Source organism: Ambystoma mexicanum, chromosome 6q, assembly GCF_040938575.1.
Source record: "Ambystoma mexicanum isolate Mex_15411 chromosome 6q, UKY_AmexF1_1, whole genome shotgun sequence".
In the NCBI taxonomy this organism is placed as follows: domain Eukaryota; kingdom Metazoa; phylum Chordata; class Amphibia; order Caudata; family Ambystomatidae; genus Ambystoma; species Ambystoma mexicanum.
The window spans coordinates 44,195,949-44,213,138 of NC_090937.1; the positions used below are offsets into that span (position 1 = coordinate 44,195,949).

General features: G+C 50.6%; 1 protein-coding gene across 1 annotated transcript in view; it reads right to left on the reverse strand.

The window, feature by feature from the left end:
- EIF4E (eukaryotic translation initiation factor 4E) overlaps nt 1–17,190 on the reverse strand; it is a 416,202-nt gene that overhangs the window by 320,489 nt on the left and 78,523 nt on the right. The window contains exon 2 of the mRNA XM_069630448.1: nt 15,801–15,901. Coding sequence (XP_069486549.1) covers nt 15,801–15,901 — 101 coding nt within the window. The remainder of the gene's footprint in view (nt 1–15,800; nt 15,902–17,190) is intronic.

Genomic DNA, 17,190 nt, shown 5'->3' on the forward strand with positions numbered 1-17,190 from the left:
GGTCTAACCCACTCTGGTGGACACACTTGATGTGATCTTTAGGACCTATGACCCAGTCTCTATATCCAGTGCCAAACTGTGTATCTGGACAGACCACTCTATCATCCTTTTCTCTATCCACACACCAGCCCTTCCTCCCACAGCTCCCCCTGCCTTCACATTTGATCTCAAATGTTGGAACAAAGTTAACTACCCAACCTAGCCGAAGCCCTTCTACTCCGTCCACCAGCGACGCTGACCTCTGGTAGACCCTTAACCATTGAATCATTTGACTCCTGGCTTAAAGAAGGAACAAGTTACTTACCTGTAACTGTTGTTCTCCAGCATGGGTCTGGCATGGATTCACATGCTCATGAATATTCCCCGTCGTCAGGCTGGGAATCCTCGGTAAAGAAAAAACTCAGTATCAGTTTCGTTTCTGATCTGACTTTCGTAGTAGTAACCAATCACTGATTTCTGCGTCATACTGACCACAGCCAATGACTGCCCTCTCCCTAAGCCCCGCCTCTGGCAGCCATCCTCAGATTTGGTAGCACGTGAAGTGGCAGTATGACCAAGTGAAGAGCAGCAGAGGGGTAGGAGGGAGGGTTCGCATGTGAATCCATGCCAGACCCATGCTGGAGAACAACAGTTACAGGTAAGTAACTTGTTCCTTCTCCAGCATGGGGTCGGGCATGGATTCACATGCTCATGAATAAGAGAATACATAGCAGTACACACATGCACAACCACGGGAGGTGGCAACAGGCTCAACATTAAGCGTCTCTTACCTCCTCACCACGCTCACCTTAGGCGAACAAGTTGCGCAGCACTGCTTGGGCGACCCTGGACTCCTCCCTGAAATCCCGGTCGACGCAGTAGAATTTCATGAAGGTGTGCGTCGACCTCCACGTAGCAGCCCTGCAGATGTCCAGCAGGGGCACACCAGATAGGAACGCCGTCGTAGCTGCGATCGCTCTGGTGGAATGGGCTCTCGGACGGCCGGGCAGCGGTCGGTTTGCCAACCGATGACAGTACATGATACAGCCGGAGAGCCATCTGGAAATGGAAGCCTTCGAGAGAGCCTTCCCCTGATTGACAGGTCCAAAGTTCACAAAAAGTTGCGACGTCTTCCGAAAGCTCTTTGTGCGGTCCACGTAGAACTTCAGCGCTCTAGCCACATCCAGCGAGTGCAAAGTCCTTTCAGCCGGCGACGAAGGCGACGGGAAGAAAACAGGCAACACCAAGGGTTCGTTGAGGTGGAAGTCTGACGGCACCTTGGGCATGAAGGAGGGGTGCGTCCTGAGCACTACCCTCGTGTCGTGAAAAGTCAAGTACGGGGGCTTGCAGGAAAGGGCCTGGATCTCTCCCACTCGTCGTGCGGAGGTGATGGCCACAAGGAACGCTGTTTTCCACGACAAGAACTTCAAAGAAGCTGAGTGCAGAGGCTCGAACGGAGGTCCCATGAGCTTGGTCAGCACCACGTTGAGCTCCCATGCCGGGGCCGGCGCCTTCACCGACGGGAACGATCTGAACAGTCCCTTCATGAACTCCTTCACCAGACGATGAGACTGCAACGGGCGCATCTGAAGCCTGCACAGGCGTGTGAGATAAATGCAAGAAGACATCATTCCGAGGAGGGATTTGATGGACCTCACCTTGGCCGCGTCCGCAACCAGCATCCGCTGCACCTTGCCCAAGATGGCCCTCGTTCTTTCCTCCGACGGCGAGGCCAGAAGTGCCACTGTGTCGAGTTTCGCTCCCAGAAACAGTGCGTCTTGCGCAGGCACAGGTGGGATTTGGCGTAGTTTATGGAGAATCCCAGGTCCGTGAGTAGTTGGACGGTCCTCGCCGTGTGTTCCGCGGCGAGCTCCCTTGTCTTTGCTCGGATGACTAGTCGTCCAGGTAGGGGTAGATGTGGATCCCCCTCCAGGCACAGCTGGAGGGTGACCATCCGGAACTTCTGTGCCTTGATGAATTTGTTCAGTCGTCGTAGGTCCAGGATGGGACGCCATCCTCCTGTCTTCTTCTTCACGAGGAAGTATCTTGAGTAAACTCCGGAGCCCCGAAGCCTCTTTGGGACGAGCACGATGGCGCCTTTCTTGAGCATCGCCTTTACCTCCAAGAGAAGTTGAGGGACGTGATGTTCCTTCCCTTAATCGTCGTCACTGCCGATGAGATGACTCTGCGTCCCATCGTGTCCAATTTCTTTCCCTCGCCGTCCGGGGGGGAAGTTGACGTGGAGGCCGATGCGCGCCCCCCCCCCCCTGCTTTCTTCCTGGCCGCCGCGGAGACGACCGAGTCCGGGGTCGGCTGTGCCCCAAGGCACAAGGGGGCCGCGTCCGAGACCTGGTACTTCTTCTCGTACCGATCCCTTCTCGCAGGCGTTGTGGATGGGTTCTTGAGGAGGGAGAGACCAGATATCGTCCAGTAGGGGTACAGCGAGGACCGTCTTCCTCTTGGTCTCGCGCCGTTGATAAAGGAAGCCTTCCTTCTCTTGCGGGCAGAGCTGGAAAAGCTTGGATGCCCTGGCGATCATGGCATGAAACGATCCAATCTCGTCGGGCGGGGAAGCCCGGGGAGGAGGTGACGACGGAGGATCCTCGCCGTAAACCTCATCGTCTGTACCCGTCGCGGCCGTGTCCGTCCCCGTGTCATCCCGCCAGGTCGTGGACGGGGAGGAGGGCTGAGACAGGCGCAATGGTTGAAAAGGAGGTGGAGGATGAATCCTCCTTCTCTTAGGAGGAGGGCTCCCAGAAGGGCCCGGCTCCGGGTCCCCCGTCGGGAGCGGTTCCTCCGTTGGTGGTAACGGCAATCTCGTCCTTATCTCAGAGCATAAGGACTGTATAGCAAACAAAATGGCCGCCGAGTTGTCTTGCGGCACTGGTTGAGGGGGTTCTGACGGGCGGACAGTAACCTCGTCGGTACCCTCGACGTTCTCGTCGTCCCCCTCCCGTCGGGCTGGTCTTCCTCCACTCCAATGCCGTGGCTTAAGACTTCGATCAGCTGCTCTTCAGAGGTTGAGGCCGAATCCACGATGGCCTCCTGCCCCCCCTTCTTCCCCGTCGGAGGTTTCACGGGGGTCCTGTCGATGGGCTTGAAAGAGGACTCCCTCCGCGGTGGCAGGGAGACTCTAGGCCCCGAGGTCGCCTCCACAGGCTGAGCCAGGGCCGCCGCGACTGTCTCGATAGAGGCCTTGGCCGGGTGGATCAAGACTTTCGTCACACTAGGTGCGCTCACCGCCTTCTCCTGGGGGGGGGGGGGTCACTGCCTCGCTCCCCCTCCGAATTGGCCTTCGAGCTCGACCGGGGCCTCTCCAGAAGCTTCGCCGGGTGCTCGGACTTCCTCTTACCCGAGCCAGAGCGTTGGCTCGTGGTTGATGGCGCCGGGGAGGCTGCGCCCTGCCTGGCAACTGAAGAGGCCGACCATTCGGCGCTCCCGGTGCCCGCGGACTTGCGGCGCTTGGCCTTCTGTTGGGCCCCCGAAGCCGGGGCGCCCTCAAAGGTCTTAGAAGACCGCTCAGACGACTTCTTTTTCTCGCCCGACGGGCTCTTCCCTTCCAGCCAGTTGGCGAGACGCAGATGGCGGTCCTTTATGGTCCGCTCTGACATGGCCCCGCAAAACGCAGTCCTTCTCCACGTGCGTCTTGTCCTCATGCAGGCAGTAGAGGCAAAGGGAGTGTTCGTCCTCCTTGAAGACATTCTGAAGCTGGCATGCAGGGCAGACCCTGAACAGCTTCCCGGGCGTCGAGCTTCCCTTCTCCTGTGCCATGTCCGAGATGGGCCTGAGAAAGTTCTGGAGTCCTCCAAAGCGTGGCTCGACGAAATCTTCACTCTTGAGGGGCGTAGAAGAATCCGACACGGATCCCCGTTGATCGGGTATAGAAACGGTGGAGCTTGAGGCTCTTTGACCGAAAAAAGAGAACATTTTCCTATGAAAAAAGCGCGAAAACGCACTAAAGCTCGAGAGCAATAGCACGAGGATCCCAACACTTGAACGTGCAGTAAAAATCTGAGGATGGCTGCCAGAGGCGGGGCTTAGGGAGAGGGCAGTCATTGGCTGTGGTCAGTATGACGCAGAAATCAGTGATTGGTTACTACTACGAAAGTCAGATCAGAAACGAAACTGATAGTGAGTTTTTTCTTTACCGAGGATTCCCAGCCTGACGACTGGGAATATTCATGAGCATGTGACTCCATGCCAGACCCCATGCTGGAGAAACTCGGGAACCATGATCAGATGTGGGGCACCTTTAATTAGATGGATGATTTAGCTTTGTTTAACTTTTTGCCTCCACTGTTTGCCTCCACTTTACTCTCCCCCCCCCCCACAGCCCTCCCTTCCTCCTTATTTTCTACTCACTGTTTTGATGTGTATGCCCCCCACTGTATCCCTTGTATAGATATAGGGTTAAGGGATTGTGTTGGGGTCGGTAGCTTAGGAGCGTGAAATAGACAAGTGTGTACAGATATCTTAGTTTTGCACTTATTTCACTCCTATTGTAAAAGATGTAATAACAGTTTAGTGCACAAAGCCCTCATCTTCCCCGAGTGGGTCCCTGCTACTATCGTACCCAAACAGACGTATTCATCTTTCAAATGCTTGGTCTGCAGGCTTGGTGTCTCCCCTGGTCTCTCTGACTGGCCACCATCTGCAGGCCTTGTGACCAGGTCTCCCACTTCCTCTCTGAATGGGCAGACCTTTCCTCTTCTCTCCTGACCACCACCTCCTTCACCTAGACTCCCCCGATGAGGCCTCTGTGTTTTTCAGCAACCTCTACGACTCTCTATCCCTCTCCATTCTTCCCTCCGAAACGACAAAATCTGCCGGATACACCTTGGATGCTCTCATCTCCTCAGACCTCAACATTTCCAACCCTCTATCTAGTTACCCCCCACCCCCTGATGGTCCGATCATGCTCTCCTGCCCTCTGGCCTGATTAGGCTCCTTGGCTAAGCCTCCACCTGCACGGTCAGCCTCCTTTCTCCATCCAAACGATTAAATGAGTATCAGCTGCTGCTTTTTCTGCCACCTTCATTGCCCCTCGTGCCCCTTTGTCCACCTCTCACTCTGACTCAGCCCCATCTCACCTTCAACTCTCAATTTCCAACACTCTGGACATCCTTGCCCCTGCCATGTGGAACCACATGAAGCCTGCCTGAAAGTGCAACACCTGGTATGATTCCGATCTGGCCGCTCTGAAACACAAGTGCAGAGTGGCTGAGAAGAAGTGGCAAGCTTCGAGCACATCCTATGACAAACTGGCCTGCCACCTTCTCCAAAGACAATACAGACTCGCCATTTGCTTTAAGTAGAGGGCCTATATCGAAGCCTGCATCACTGCGATCTCCAATAAAGCTCAACTATTCAAAATATGCAAGGAACTCGCCAACACTCCAGCAGTGTCCACTTCTCAGAATTACCTGGTCCTCTGCACTTCTCTGGCCTCTCACTTAATTTCCAAAACTAATGATATCCTCTCCTCACGCAACACCCTATCCTTCTCCCTCCCCTTCCTTCCTTCCTTCCTTCCTTCCTTCCTTCCTTCTGGCCTTCCTTGGTCTCTCCCCCCACCCCACACCCTTCTACTCCCCTCTTTCTCCAATAACACTGCATGAGGTTTCTAGACAAGTCCGAACTATGAATGTTTCATCCAAACAGGTGCTCCCCTGCTCCTCCAGAACTTTTAAGGACATCATTGTCTCCCTTGCTCCAGCCTTGGCCGATTCCGCCAATCATTCCTTTGACACTGGATCTTTCCCCTCACTTCTTAAGCACACCCTCTCAAAAAACCTTCTGCCGATCCCTCCTGTCTGCCAAATGACCACCCTATCTCTACCACTACCTTCCTGGGCAAACTCTTGGGGAAGGTGGCCATCTCCCAGCTTGTCCACCACACTGAATCGGTCGGTTGCTTCCATGACCACCAGTCTGGCTTTAGAGCTGCCAGAGGCACAGAACCTACTCTCCTTAACACCTGTGAAGACTTGCTCATTAATCTTGATTCCAGCCCTCCTGTTCTCATACTTCTTGACCTTTCCTCTGACACGGTCAATCACAGCAACCTGATTAAACTGCTCCCTGACACCCTTGGCATCACAGACCTGGCCCTGGACTGGTTGACTTCATTCCTCTATGACCGACCTTCCCAGGTACAATTGGGCCTTTTTCTCTCCACCTGTGGTGTCCCTCAGTACTCCATCCTCTCACGCCCTGGCTGTTCAATATCTATCTGGCCCCTCTTGCCCATTTGATCTCCACACTTTCTCTTAATTTCAGTGTTATGCTGATGACACCAGCTCTCTTCCAAGCTACCTACATCTAACTCCCCCTTCTTCCTCGCTCATTCCAGACTGCCTGTCTGCTATTCAGGCATGTGCAACACTAATGATCTCTGCCTTAATGCCAGTAAGATACAGAGCCTTCTCACTGGGACCCCTGCGGCGCCTTTCCCTCGCACACTCTGGCCACCCTACTTGGGTCCCCTACCACCACACTCCTGTGAAGTTAAAACCTTGGCATCAACTTTGACTCTTCTCTCTCCTTCTCTTCTCTCTCCTTCTCTCCTCACATCACAGACCTCGTCAGGAAGGCCCACTTTCAGCTGTACCGCCTCAGAGGCATTCTCCCCTTTCTCACCTTCCCCCAAAAAAAATCAATGTCTCCAGAGCTCTGGTTCTCTCCAGGCTGGACTATTGCAACAGCCTCTTCCTCAACAAACTCCTCCCTTTGCCCCCTTCAACTTATCCAGAATAGGACTGCAAGACTTGACTCATCATTTGACTCAAGCCCAGGGACTGCATCGCTTCAGCCCTTAAATCTCTACATTGGCTTCCGGTTGCTGCAAGGATCAGGTTCAAGACGCTCTGCATCATCCACAAGGCTTTCTGAGGCCTAGACGCCACATCCAACTCTCCCCCATCACCCAAACACCTCCCTACTAGAGTCTTTGCTCGTCTAGCTCCAACTCTCTGCAAATCGGACTCTTTTCCAAGCAGAGAGTGGGGGGTATATCCCTATCCTCTGCAGGCGCCTCCTTCTGGAATGGCCCTCCATGGCCTGCTCAAGACCTTCCTTTCCTCTTCTTCCTTCTCCCTCTCCCTTCCATGCTAAATTCCCCTCCTTCCTTTGACTGGCATTCTGGTTCCTTCAGAGTGTTAAAGGGCACCAGTCCCCCCTCTCCCCCACCCAGTCTACCTCTGCACTTGTCCTCCAATGACCTGGCCTTCTCCCAAGTCTTACCTGCGACTTGACGGGCCCCCTGCCTACACTAGTCAGGCTGGCTTGCACCCTTGTAGCCAGTCAAGCCCCTTGACTTGTATTTCGTTGTGGGCCACCTTCTCCCTGTTTACCCCTGTCCACCTGGCCTCCCCTGGCACTGTTTTTCTCATGGGCCTTTCTGTCCCAGTTCCTGCACTTTTCAACCTCCCGTGCCCCTTGCACTTCTCGTTACAGCACATGCACAATCGACATGTTGCAAACCCCATTAGGATCGCTACTTCCTCCTACCCGTTCCCTCCCCCATCCCCTGCCGTCCCCTACCCTCCTGCAATTTGAAACACTTGTGTATAGGTGCATGACAAATGACCAATACAAAATAAAAGTGCACGCTGCAACATTTTGACAAAGTTGTAAGTGAACATGCACAATTCTGCTGTGTGTAGTAAAAATTATTTTCAAAAAAATTTGCTGGCAACACTATTTTGAAGGGACAATAATGGTAGGGTTTAATAAATAACTCCTAATGCACTATATGGATTGAAATAGTTAGGCAGCATGTAGCTATGCTAGTACACAAGCTGGTGTTACACAAATGTACCACTGTCTAAACACCTCTGTATAGGAATATGTATGCAACAGCATTAGGATACATCTAGTAGTATAATGGGCAAAACGGTTGTTTGCATCGTATGTGAAAGTTAAGAGTTGTGGCAGGCAGTACAGTAGCTCTTCAGTCCCCAGAGGCATCTCCAACTTACTGGGTGATGTCCAGGAGCTACCAATAGCATCTGCTCATCAAACATTTATTTCAATTCCTGCGCTCGAGTGTGTGCTACAGGCATATACGGCACTGAAATATATGGCTTACAAAATAGAATATAATTAACATGTCTTGAAAACCGAGCGAGTGAAAATAGATTTTGAGGCAGGGAAAAAAAAAAAAGAATCAATATTTTCGACTGAATAAAAAACACTTGCTGATAATACCATTTTTTTAAATTTGTTTTTATTGTGTTTCGGTTTACAGAAAACCTTTCACAAACTTACGAAGCATAAAAAGGATAAAAGAAAAATCTCAATTTACACAAAACAGTAAAAAAGAAAGCAAATTAACATTGTCAAGTTCATAGAAGAAAAAAGGTACAAAGCAATCATCAATTCCACAGCACATAAAAAAACAGATCATCATCAACAATTAAAAGTCTATACCATTCAGAAAATGTACCAGCACAACAATTATATATTCGTTACCCAAACCAATATAGACCAAAGCAATTCTCTGGAATATTCTGAGCAAAAATTCGCCTTTTCCTTAACAAAAGCAGTCAGTCTGATTGTACAGAGAGCTTCACAATCCAATATTCAAGAGTTTTGATGACAACTTGACAATTGCAGAAACGACAATTTAGTAGAGGCCCACACCCTGAATCGGTGTAGTCCAGTAGCTAGTTCTCTCTTGATTGTGGAATTGATTGAGCTTAAAGATTAAGAAAACCAGTTGGGCCCTATGACAAGGAAAACACTTCAAATATATAGGTAGATTCCCCCCCCCCTTTGCTGGGGAACTTGGCATATCTCTATAAAGTGAATAATTAGACAAGGCCCCAAGCCTCCAGTCCTGGAATAGTTTAAATTTCACTTTATCTGGATTCAACAAGTTCCATGTCGGATGAACCGATTTGTTCCAATAATTCACTCATGCAAATCCTAAACATATTAACATATTGACCTGAACCACATTCGGTCATAAATTGAAAATCCACAAATGACATGCATTACTTACCGTAATAGCATTTCTGACGATTGTATCTGCTTACATTCACATGCTGTGCATATAGTCCGACATCCAGTGGTAACCGCGCAGTATTGCCTCTTGTCTTTCGGGGACCGAAAAAGGGACGTCGACATAGGCGTGTCTGTAACACTAGCCCTATCATGACGTGTAGCGTACCCAAACTCCCTCACGCGCTGAGGACCCTCCAATTGTATTTTTTCTGACATGAGGGAGCCCAAGGCTATAGTGAGTGAGTACATAAAGCAAGAAAGTAGTAAGACGTCCATGTTCCTTCCACCCCGAGCAGGGAGGTAGGGAGGGCGTATGTGAATCTAGGCAGATACAATCATCAGAAATGCTATTACGGTAAGTTATGCATGTCTTCTGATGTTTGTTAATCTGCTTAGAATCACATGCTGTGCATAGACTAGCGAGCAGTACCCAGAGTTGGAGGTGGGTTGTGAGATGGAACAGTTGAGAAAAGATCTCTTAGTACTGCTTGGCCCACCTGAGAATCAGACCTAGAATGAGTGTCTAGGAAATAGTGTTTTGTTTTGTAAAGGTGTGTACAGAACTCCAGGTTGCCGCTTTGCAAATGGACTTGAGGGGAACATTTGCAATGAATGCTATGGATGCCACAGTGCCTCGAGTAGAATGTGCTCTAGGCTTGAAGGGCAGTTCTCTCTTAGCAAGAGAGAAACAGTTTGATGCGTTTGACAATCCACCTTGAGATAGCCGATTTAGAGACAGGATCCCTTTCTCTTCCAGCTGCCACGGAGACGAAAAATTGGTTTGTTTTCCTCAGTGGTTTAGTTTTTTCCAGGTAGAACATGACTGCCCTCCGCACATCTAGTGTGTGTAGGCTTCTATCGGCCATGCTAGTGGGATTCTGGAAAAAGGTAGGTAGTTCAATCAACTGGTTCACATGGAACTTCGATATGAAGGCGCAAATCTGGGGTGCGTGCGCAGAACTACCTTATGCCTGTGGACTGTAACAAAGGGGTCTAGGACAGAAAGTGCCTGTAGTTCGCTAACCCATCTGATAGAAGTGATAGCCACTAGAAAGGCCGTTTATAAGTCAGGTCCTTTAGACTTGCTTTATGCATAAGCTCAAAGGGAGCTCCCATGAGACTGATCAAAACCACATTTAGGTCCCATCCAGGAGCTGGGTGAGATTTGGGAGGATAAATCCTCTTAACCCCTTCCATAAAGGCCTTAATCACTGGTATCTTCCACCACGACACTTTTTGTTGTGATGTGGTGTAGGCTGACAGGGCAGCCAGGTGAACCTTTAGGGAACTGAAGACTAACCCAGTATCCAACAGATGGGTTAGGTACAGCACAATGTGTGTGGGTGAGCAATCGATGGGATTAACACCCTCGGAATTACACCAGATGACAAAACGTTTCCATTTGCTGGCATAGCAATAACGTGTGCTCGGTTTCCTAGCTTCCCCCGAGTATGTCCATGCACCTCTGAGGGAGCTGTAGGTGTCCAAACTCTAGGACCTCCGGAGCCAAGCTGCTAAGTTCAGAGTTTGTGGGCATGGGTTTAGGGTCTCCCCCCTGTCCTGAGACTACATGTTGTAGGGACAGGGTAGTTTCACTGGTGGGGAGAGGGACATTCCATCAGATGAGCGAACCAGGGTTGGCAGGCCCACATGGGGGCCGCCAGTATCATGGTAACTGGTTCCTGGTGCACTATCTTTTTGAGAAGGGGAGTCGGGGGAGGGGGGGGTGCGGGGAGGGGAGGGGGAGGTGTTGGGGGCTGGTAAGCGTAGACATTTCCATGACCATGTTATCCAGAGACCGTTCCCCTTGGATTGGTTCTGGGGGTACCTGGAGGCGTAGTCTTGGCATTGGGTGTTCTCCTGAGTCGCGAACAGGTCGATCTCTGGGAAGCCCGATTCTGCAAAGACGTTGGACACAATGTCTTCGTGCAGACACCATTCGTATTCTTCGGGAAGAGGAAAATCTCTGCTGAGCACGTCTGCTAGAAAATTGAGTTGGGACAACAGAATTGAGAGCCCATATCCAAATATTTTGGGACAGCTTGGACAGCCGTGGAGAGTGAGTGCCCCCCTGTTTGTTCAGGTAATACATGGCTGCAGTGCTGTCTGCTAGAATCAGCACCGTCTTCACTTGCAGTTGCATCTGAAAGGCCTTTAGTGCTTTGAACACAGCTAATCGCTCCAGTACATTTATATGGTTGGATGCTACTTGAGGTGACCACACTCCCTGTGCTGTCTGCTGAAGCAGGTGAGCCTCCCACCCCGTGAGATGCGCCGGTCGTGAGAGTGGCTTCCACTGCAGGGGTGTTGAAGGTCTTCCCCTTCAAGAGGTTCTCTCTTGACCACCACTGCAGAGAGAACGAGGGCTGGCGAGACAACTACCAGATCTTCCCATTGTCCTTTGGCCTGGCACCACTGGTTGTTGAGCCACTCTTGCATGGGACGCATGCGCAGCCGTGCATGGGGAACCAAGTTTATGCACGATGCCATCGTTCCTATTAAACACATGGCTTTGCGCACTGTCACCTCCCGACTGGCTACATATTAAGGAATCTGAAAAAGCATGTTCTGAACCCTCTGGTTGGAGGGGAAGACAAGACCGTCTTCCGTATGAATTAGAGCGCCCAGAAATTGTTTTGTTTGACTGGGGACTAGACTGGATTTCTTCTCGTTGATTGAGAAACCCAGACTGAAGAGAAGATCTACTGTTTTTTGGGTGTTCGAAAATGTGAATGAGTCCCCCCTGATGAGCCAGTCGTCGAGGTAAGGGTAAACTGGGACAGATAGTCTGCGCAGGTGTGCTGCAGCCACTGCCAAGAACTTGGTAAACACACTTGGCGCTGAGGCGATGCCAAAGGGGAATACCTTGAATTGGTAATGCCTGTCTTCTATCATGACCCTTAGATATTTCCTGTGAGCTGGCAACATTGAAATATGAAAGCATGCATGTTTCATGTCCAATGTTGCCATGTAGTCCCCTTGTTTCAGCAGTGGGATCACCTCCTGTAGTGTTACCATGCAAAACTTCTGGGGCTGTTAGATGGGCGCAGGTCTAGAACAGGGCGCATGGTCCTTTTTGGGTACAAGGAAGTACACTGAACAAATACCCTCGTTTACCTGAAGAATAGGGACGGCTTCTATAGCGTCCTTTCCCAGGAGTGCTTCCACCTCTTGATTCAGGATCTCCAGGTGGTCCGGTGAAAGGCACCGTGAGCGCAGCGGTCTGAATTGTGGAGGTCGGGCGAATTCCACGCAGTACCCGTGGGCGACCGTCTTTATGACCCACTGGTCTGAAGTTCTTCCCTCCCATGCCCCGAGGAAAGATGTTAATCGCCCCCCGACCGGGGTGACATGGGAGGGGACCTGGATCTGGTGGTCATTTCTGACCAGAGACTGCGGCTACTCTGGGATTGGGGCCTCTACCTCTGCCTTTGCCGCGCCGCTGTCCCCTTGAAGGGTAGTATGCGGGGCTTCCTGAAGTTTGACCTGTGTTGAAATTCCCCATGCTATAGTTGTTTTGACCAGCACAGGCCTGCCCTCGAAAGGACTGCAGAGAGTTATTACCTCTCTGGGGGGGGAAGGTTTTTGTGTGATCTGTAGCAGAGACGAGTCTCGTGCTCTTTCTTAGCTGTTTCCAAGACCTCATCAACCGCTTTCCCAAAGAGGTTAGCTTCCTCAATAGGCTTATTGATGAGAGGCGCTTGTGTCACTGGTTTAAACCCTGAAGTACGCAGCCAAGCGTGTCTTGAGTAGGGTCCCTTGGGCCAGAGACCTGCCTGCTGTTTCAGCTGTGTCCAGGGTGTTTTTAAATCACATTCTGGTTAACTTGTCTTCCCTCGATTACAATAGAGAGAAGCTTGGATTTGACGGGTTCAGGAACCTCTTGGAGGCCTTCCTGGAGCAGGTTCCACTGAGCGTAACAGTGTGGTATTATTTGCTATCCGCGTAGTGTATGCGGCAGCCGAGGTGACTCGTTTGCCTAGAGCAAACAGTCTCTTGGATTCCTTGTCCAGAGGTGCCTCCCCAGTGGCAAGGGGTACCCCTGTCCTTTTTCGGGTGGCAGTCACTACCAACGAGTCTGGGATGGCGTGCCCTCTAATGTATAGAGGGTCGGAAGGAGAAGGGCAAAACAATTTTTCCACTCTTGGGTTCACTGCCCGGGTTTGAGCTGGAGATACCAAGGAGGAGGCCAACCTTCTCTTGATGGAATTAAGGAGGGGGGCGGCCTGGCTAGATGGAGGCTTCTCCTTAAGGATATCCTCTACAAAATCCTACTCATGCATAGCCTCTTGAGTAGAAATCTGAAAGTGTTCAACTCTATGTTGAAAAAAGCAGCTGAAGGTCATTTTTTCCATCTACAGGTGAGGACTAGCAAGCTGGGGTGGACGGAGGGGAATCCAGACACAACATCAGTGTCCCGATCTTGCTGTGGCAGTGTCCATGCCTGCTGGGTTTCTTACAATTGTCTGTGATACCATGCTGTTCCTCTTCATAATTCTGTAGAAATGAAGCTTCTATCTCTTCATTGTAAATGTCCCTATAGGTGTCCACGTGGACAATGTCTTCCTGCTGGACGGGGACAGAAGGCTGATGATCAGGATAATGAGAAGAAAATTTGAGGTTAGACTCTACAGGAGACCTTTTCGGGGATGGATGATCAGAAAAGCTGATAATCTTCTCCAGCCGATCCATACACCCTTCGAATTTCTCGCTAGTCCAATTGTAGGACCGAGGCGGATCTACGGGTGGAAAAACAGTCTTCTGCCCTACGGCACCGGAAAGAGGCTCTTGGCTATCTTCATAAGTATCGTGAGAATCGGGGCCCCAAACCGCATCCGAAGATTTTTCCGCGGCTTGCCCCATGATTTTAGGTGGAACCGGGGTAAGACCCACCACCGATGTCTTCGATAGTCATCGAATCGGCGTGAGATAATTGCCCCGATGGTCTATCGGTAGGTGTATTACCTTCCGCAGCGCTAGAGGGCCTAACGGTCGGTTTTTCGACTAGAGGCCTAGTCGTAGCTTTCGGGCCTACCGCGGCCTTCGGGACCGTTGCAGCATCGGATTTCCACACTTCAACGTGAGTAGAGCCCTTACTTGTTCGCAAGACGCTGTTTCGGATGCGGGGAAGGCTTTGGATCTGCGCGATCCGAGGAAACCCATGGAAATTTTCAGCAGCCCTGTTGGCGCCACCTTTTTTGACAAAGACGTCGAAACTGGTGTAGGGGTTGTCTTCTTAGTGTGATGAGTTTGTACGCCCCTGTCTCCGGGTGTTGTCCCTGAAGCGAGACCAGAGTCAGGCCTTAAAGTGTCGGGGACGGGCGTGGCAGACCTAGAAGTGTCCGCCTCGAGGTCCATCACATCCGCAACAGATGTTTGGTCATCGGAGGTGCCCCCGTCACTCTCAGCGGGTGTGGCGGTGGGGGTTCCACCCGCGACATACCGTACGCGGCCCACTCCTTTACACAGCGCTCCTTAAGGGTCTTAGAAGGAGTTTGCAGGCCGCACACCGCTTTTCGTCGTGCTCTAAGGGGAGACCGGCGTTTCACATCCTGTGTTCGTCCTTCCAAGGATATCTGACCCTACACTTAGGGCAGAACCTAAAAGGAGTCCTTTCCATAGCCAAAGGGGAAGATGGCCAGACCAAAAGGGTAAAGAGGGGAAAGGAGGAAAGACATACTGAAAATATGGCCACCCCAACCCCACTCTCCCTACTGTAAAGGTCAGCCAGAGGGCCCGAACATGTGGAAAGTCCGGCCGCCGGATCTTAGGCGCCGAAATCCACCGCCATAGACCAATCCCCTGCAGTCTTCGTCGAAGATGTTCTTGTGACCGAAGTGACTTAATGGGGAATAACCGACTAGTCTGTATACGATAAACAATGTCTCTTCTGTAAGAACTCCGCTATAGGGCGACCAGTTATCTGGGCGGAAAAAAACTATCTGAAGGACCTCGGCGCGTGAGGGATTTTGGGTACACTACACTGCACGATAGGGATAGTGTTATAGACACGCCTATGTCAACGTCCCCTTTCGGTCCCCAAAAGACAAGATGCAATATTCTGTGGTTACCACTGGATGTCGGACGATATGCACAGCATGTGATTCTAAGCAGATTAACAAGCATCAGAAAAGGAGTTTATTGGAGGCCTCAAGAACTTGGAGTAGACCAAGAGTTGCTGCCATTGTTGTCTAGCATGAAGTGATAAGATTAAGTTCAGGGCGAATTACCGCATTAGGGATCAATGACGCCACCCCCTTGCAAGGTCTCAAGAACAGGCTGCACATCGACAGCCGCCATATCAAGCCCGTACAACAAGACAGGTTCTACCTTCCCCAGGTAATATTGGAGTTCTAGTAGAAGACAAACCATACACTAACTATAGGTTTCATATGGGACTTCAATGGGATTAGTTTGGCCTTCAGCGAAATCTTTCCACATCTTAACTGAAGATGCACAGGTCAAATAATACTGCAGATAATGGATAGAGGCCACCCTCTCCACTTGACCAGTCCCAGTAACCACTGTTTGACCACAGACTTACCACTAGATAAAACCACCATGTACCCTGCTTGAGTCCCACCTTAACCAATATAGGTCTTGTAACATAACCATCCTTATTAAGGCGAACTTGAAGCTTTGGAGAGAAGCAATTAGCTTAACAATCTTCATGGGAACCTTATATCCAAGCAGTTTAGCCCACAAATGCAATTTCTACTTCTCCCGTACAGAAAAAATGCACACTGTCCCATAAGCATAATGCAGCCTTTAATGCTAATTGGCATTTGTATTACAGGCATGGCTGAGAATCTCACCTGTTTTGTAGTGGATGCTTAATGTAATTTTCAGGGTTGGCAACCTCAACACCAGTTTCAGTCTTCTCTTCTTCTGAAGCAGGGGGATTGGCAGTGATTTCCTGTAGCCAAACAAAATACTGTGTCAGTTTGTTTGTAGAGGGAGGGGAAGAAAACCATGCGACAATAGCTACACAGAAAGCACACCATACCAAAAACGACCATGTTAATGGTGTGAAATGGACAAAAAAGTACATTTAGATGTTCGATTTACTGAGTCTCTGCCAGCCGTCATATTTGTTTCAGACGTTTGGCTTATTTGTAAATTTCTTTATGGCATTTTGTCATATGTACATAGGCATTCTGGCATTTATTTTGGAAAATAAAAGAAAGAAACTGAAGAGAAGAGAGAAAGAAAGATACAGAAACAACATAACAACAAAAACTGTCTCCATGTATTAAATCGTGCATTTCGGTGTGAGCCATCTCAGCTCAGGAGGGAATGCTGGGGGATCAGGGGGACAGGAGCAGACTTCAGGCAACTTTCCAAGGCATGACTGCTCAGGTAGTTTCATAATTAGCAAGTTGTTACCGCGGGTATGTGAGGCATTCATGGGGGCTTATCTGAGGGGTGGAACATGGTCCAGGTTACTTCCTTCCATGAGCCAGGGCCCCGCTCATGCAGTCTGTGGATCTGGCTACGCTGTCCTCCTAGGCTTTGGTTTCCGCACCCAACCATCGTTCCAGCTCTCTGGACCATGCGCTGTACTGTGGGCCAGCAGAGCGTTTCCAAGCCATTGCTATGGTTCTTTTAGTTAGTACACACGTCCATGAGTTTCATTGTGTGTTTAGATTTGGCCGATCTAGGGTAGGTTCCCAGCAGGCATGCACTGGGCGACCATTTGTATCTCGTCTCACCAGCCCCTGTGCAGGCGAGTTCCACTCTTGTCCAGAGGTTCTGTACCTTTGTGCAGGCCCATGGCATGTGAAACATCTGCATCCTCGCTGCTGCACCATATACAGCTGGGTGACGTCTGCTTGTTAAACTTCGCTTTTCTATGTGGGGTTAGGTACGTGCGGTACAGTACATTTAGTTGTATAAGGCGGAACCTGGAGTTCCTAGACACCTCCTTAGGGTAAATGATCGCCCTGTCCCATTCCTTGTCAGTCAGCTCGGTTCCCAGGTCCTCTTCCCACCTGGATCACAGGGTGTCACTATTAGGGTTTGGGGTGTTGTTCAGTTGGCCATAGATTTGGGACACTGGTCTGCAGCCTTCCCCCAGGCTGTGTAACAGCATGATTAGGGGGGTCTGCCTCGGGTTCTTCCGGCCAGGTCGCCCACTTAGTCCAGACTTTCTCTCTGATCTTGTGGTACCACAAGAAATGGCCGCCTGGCAGGTCTTCCTCCTCA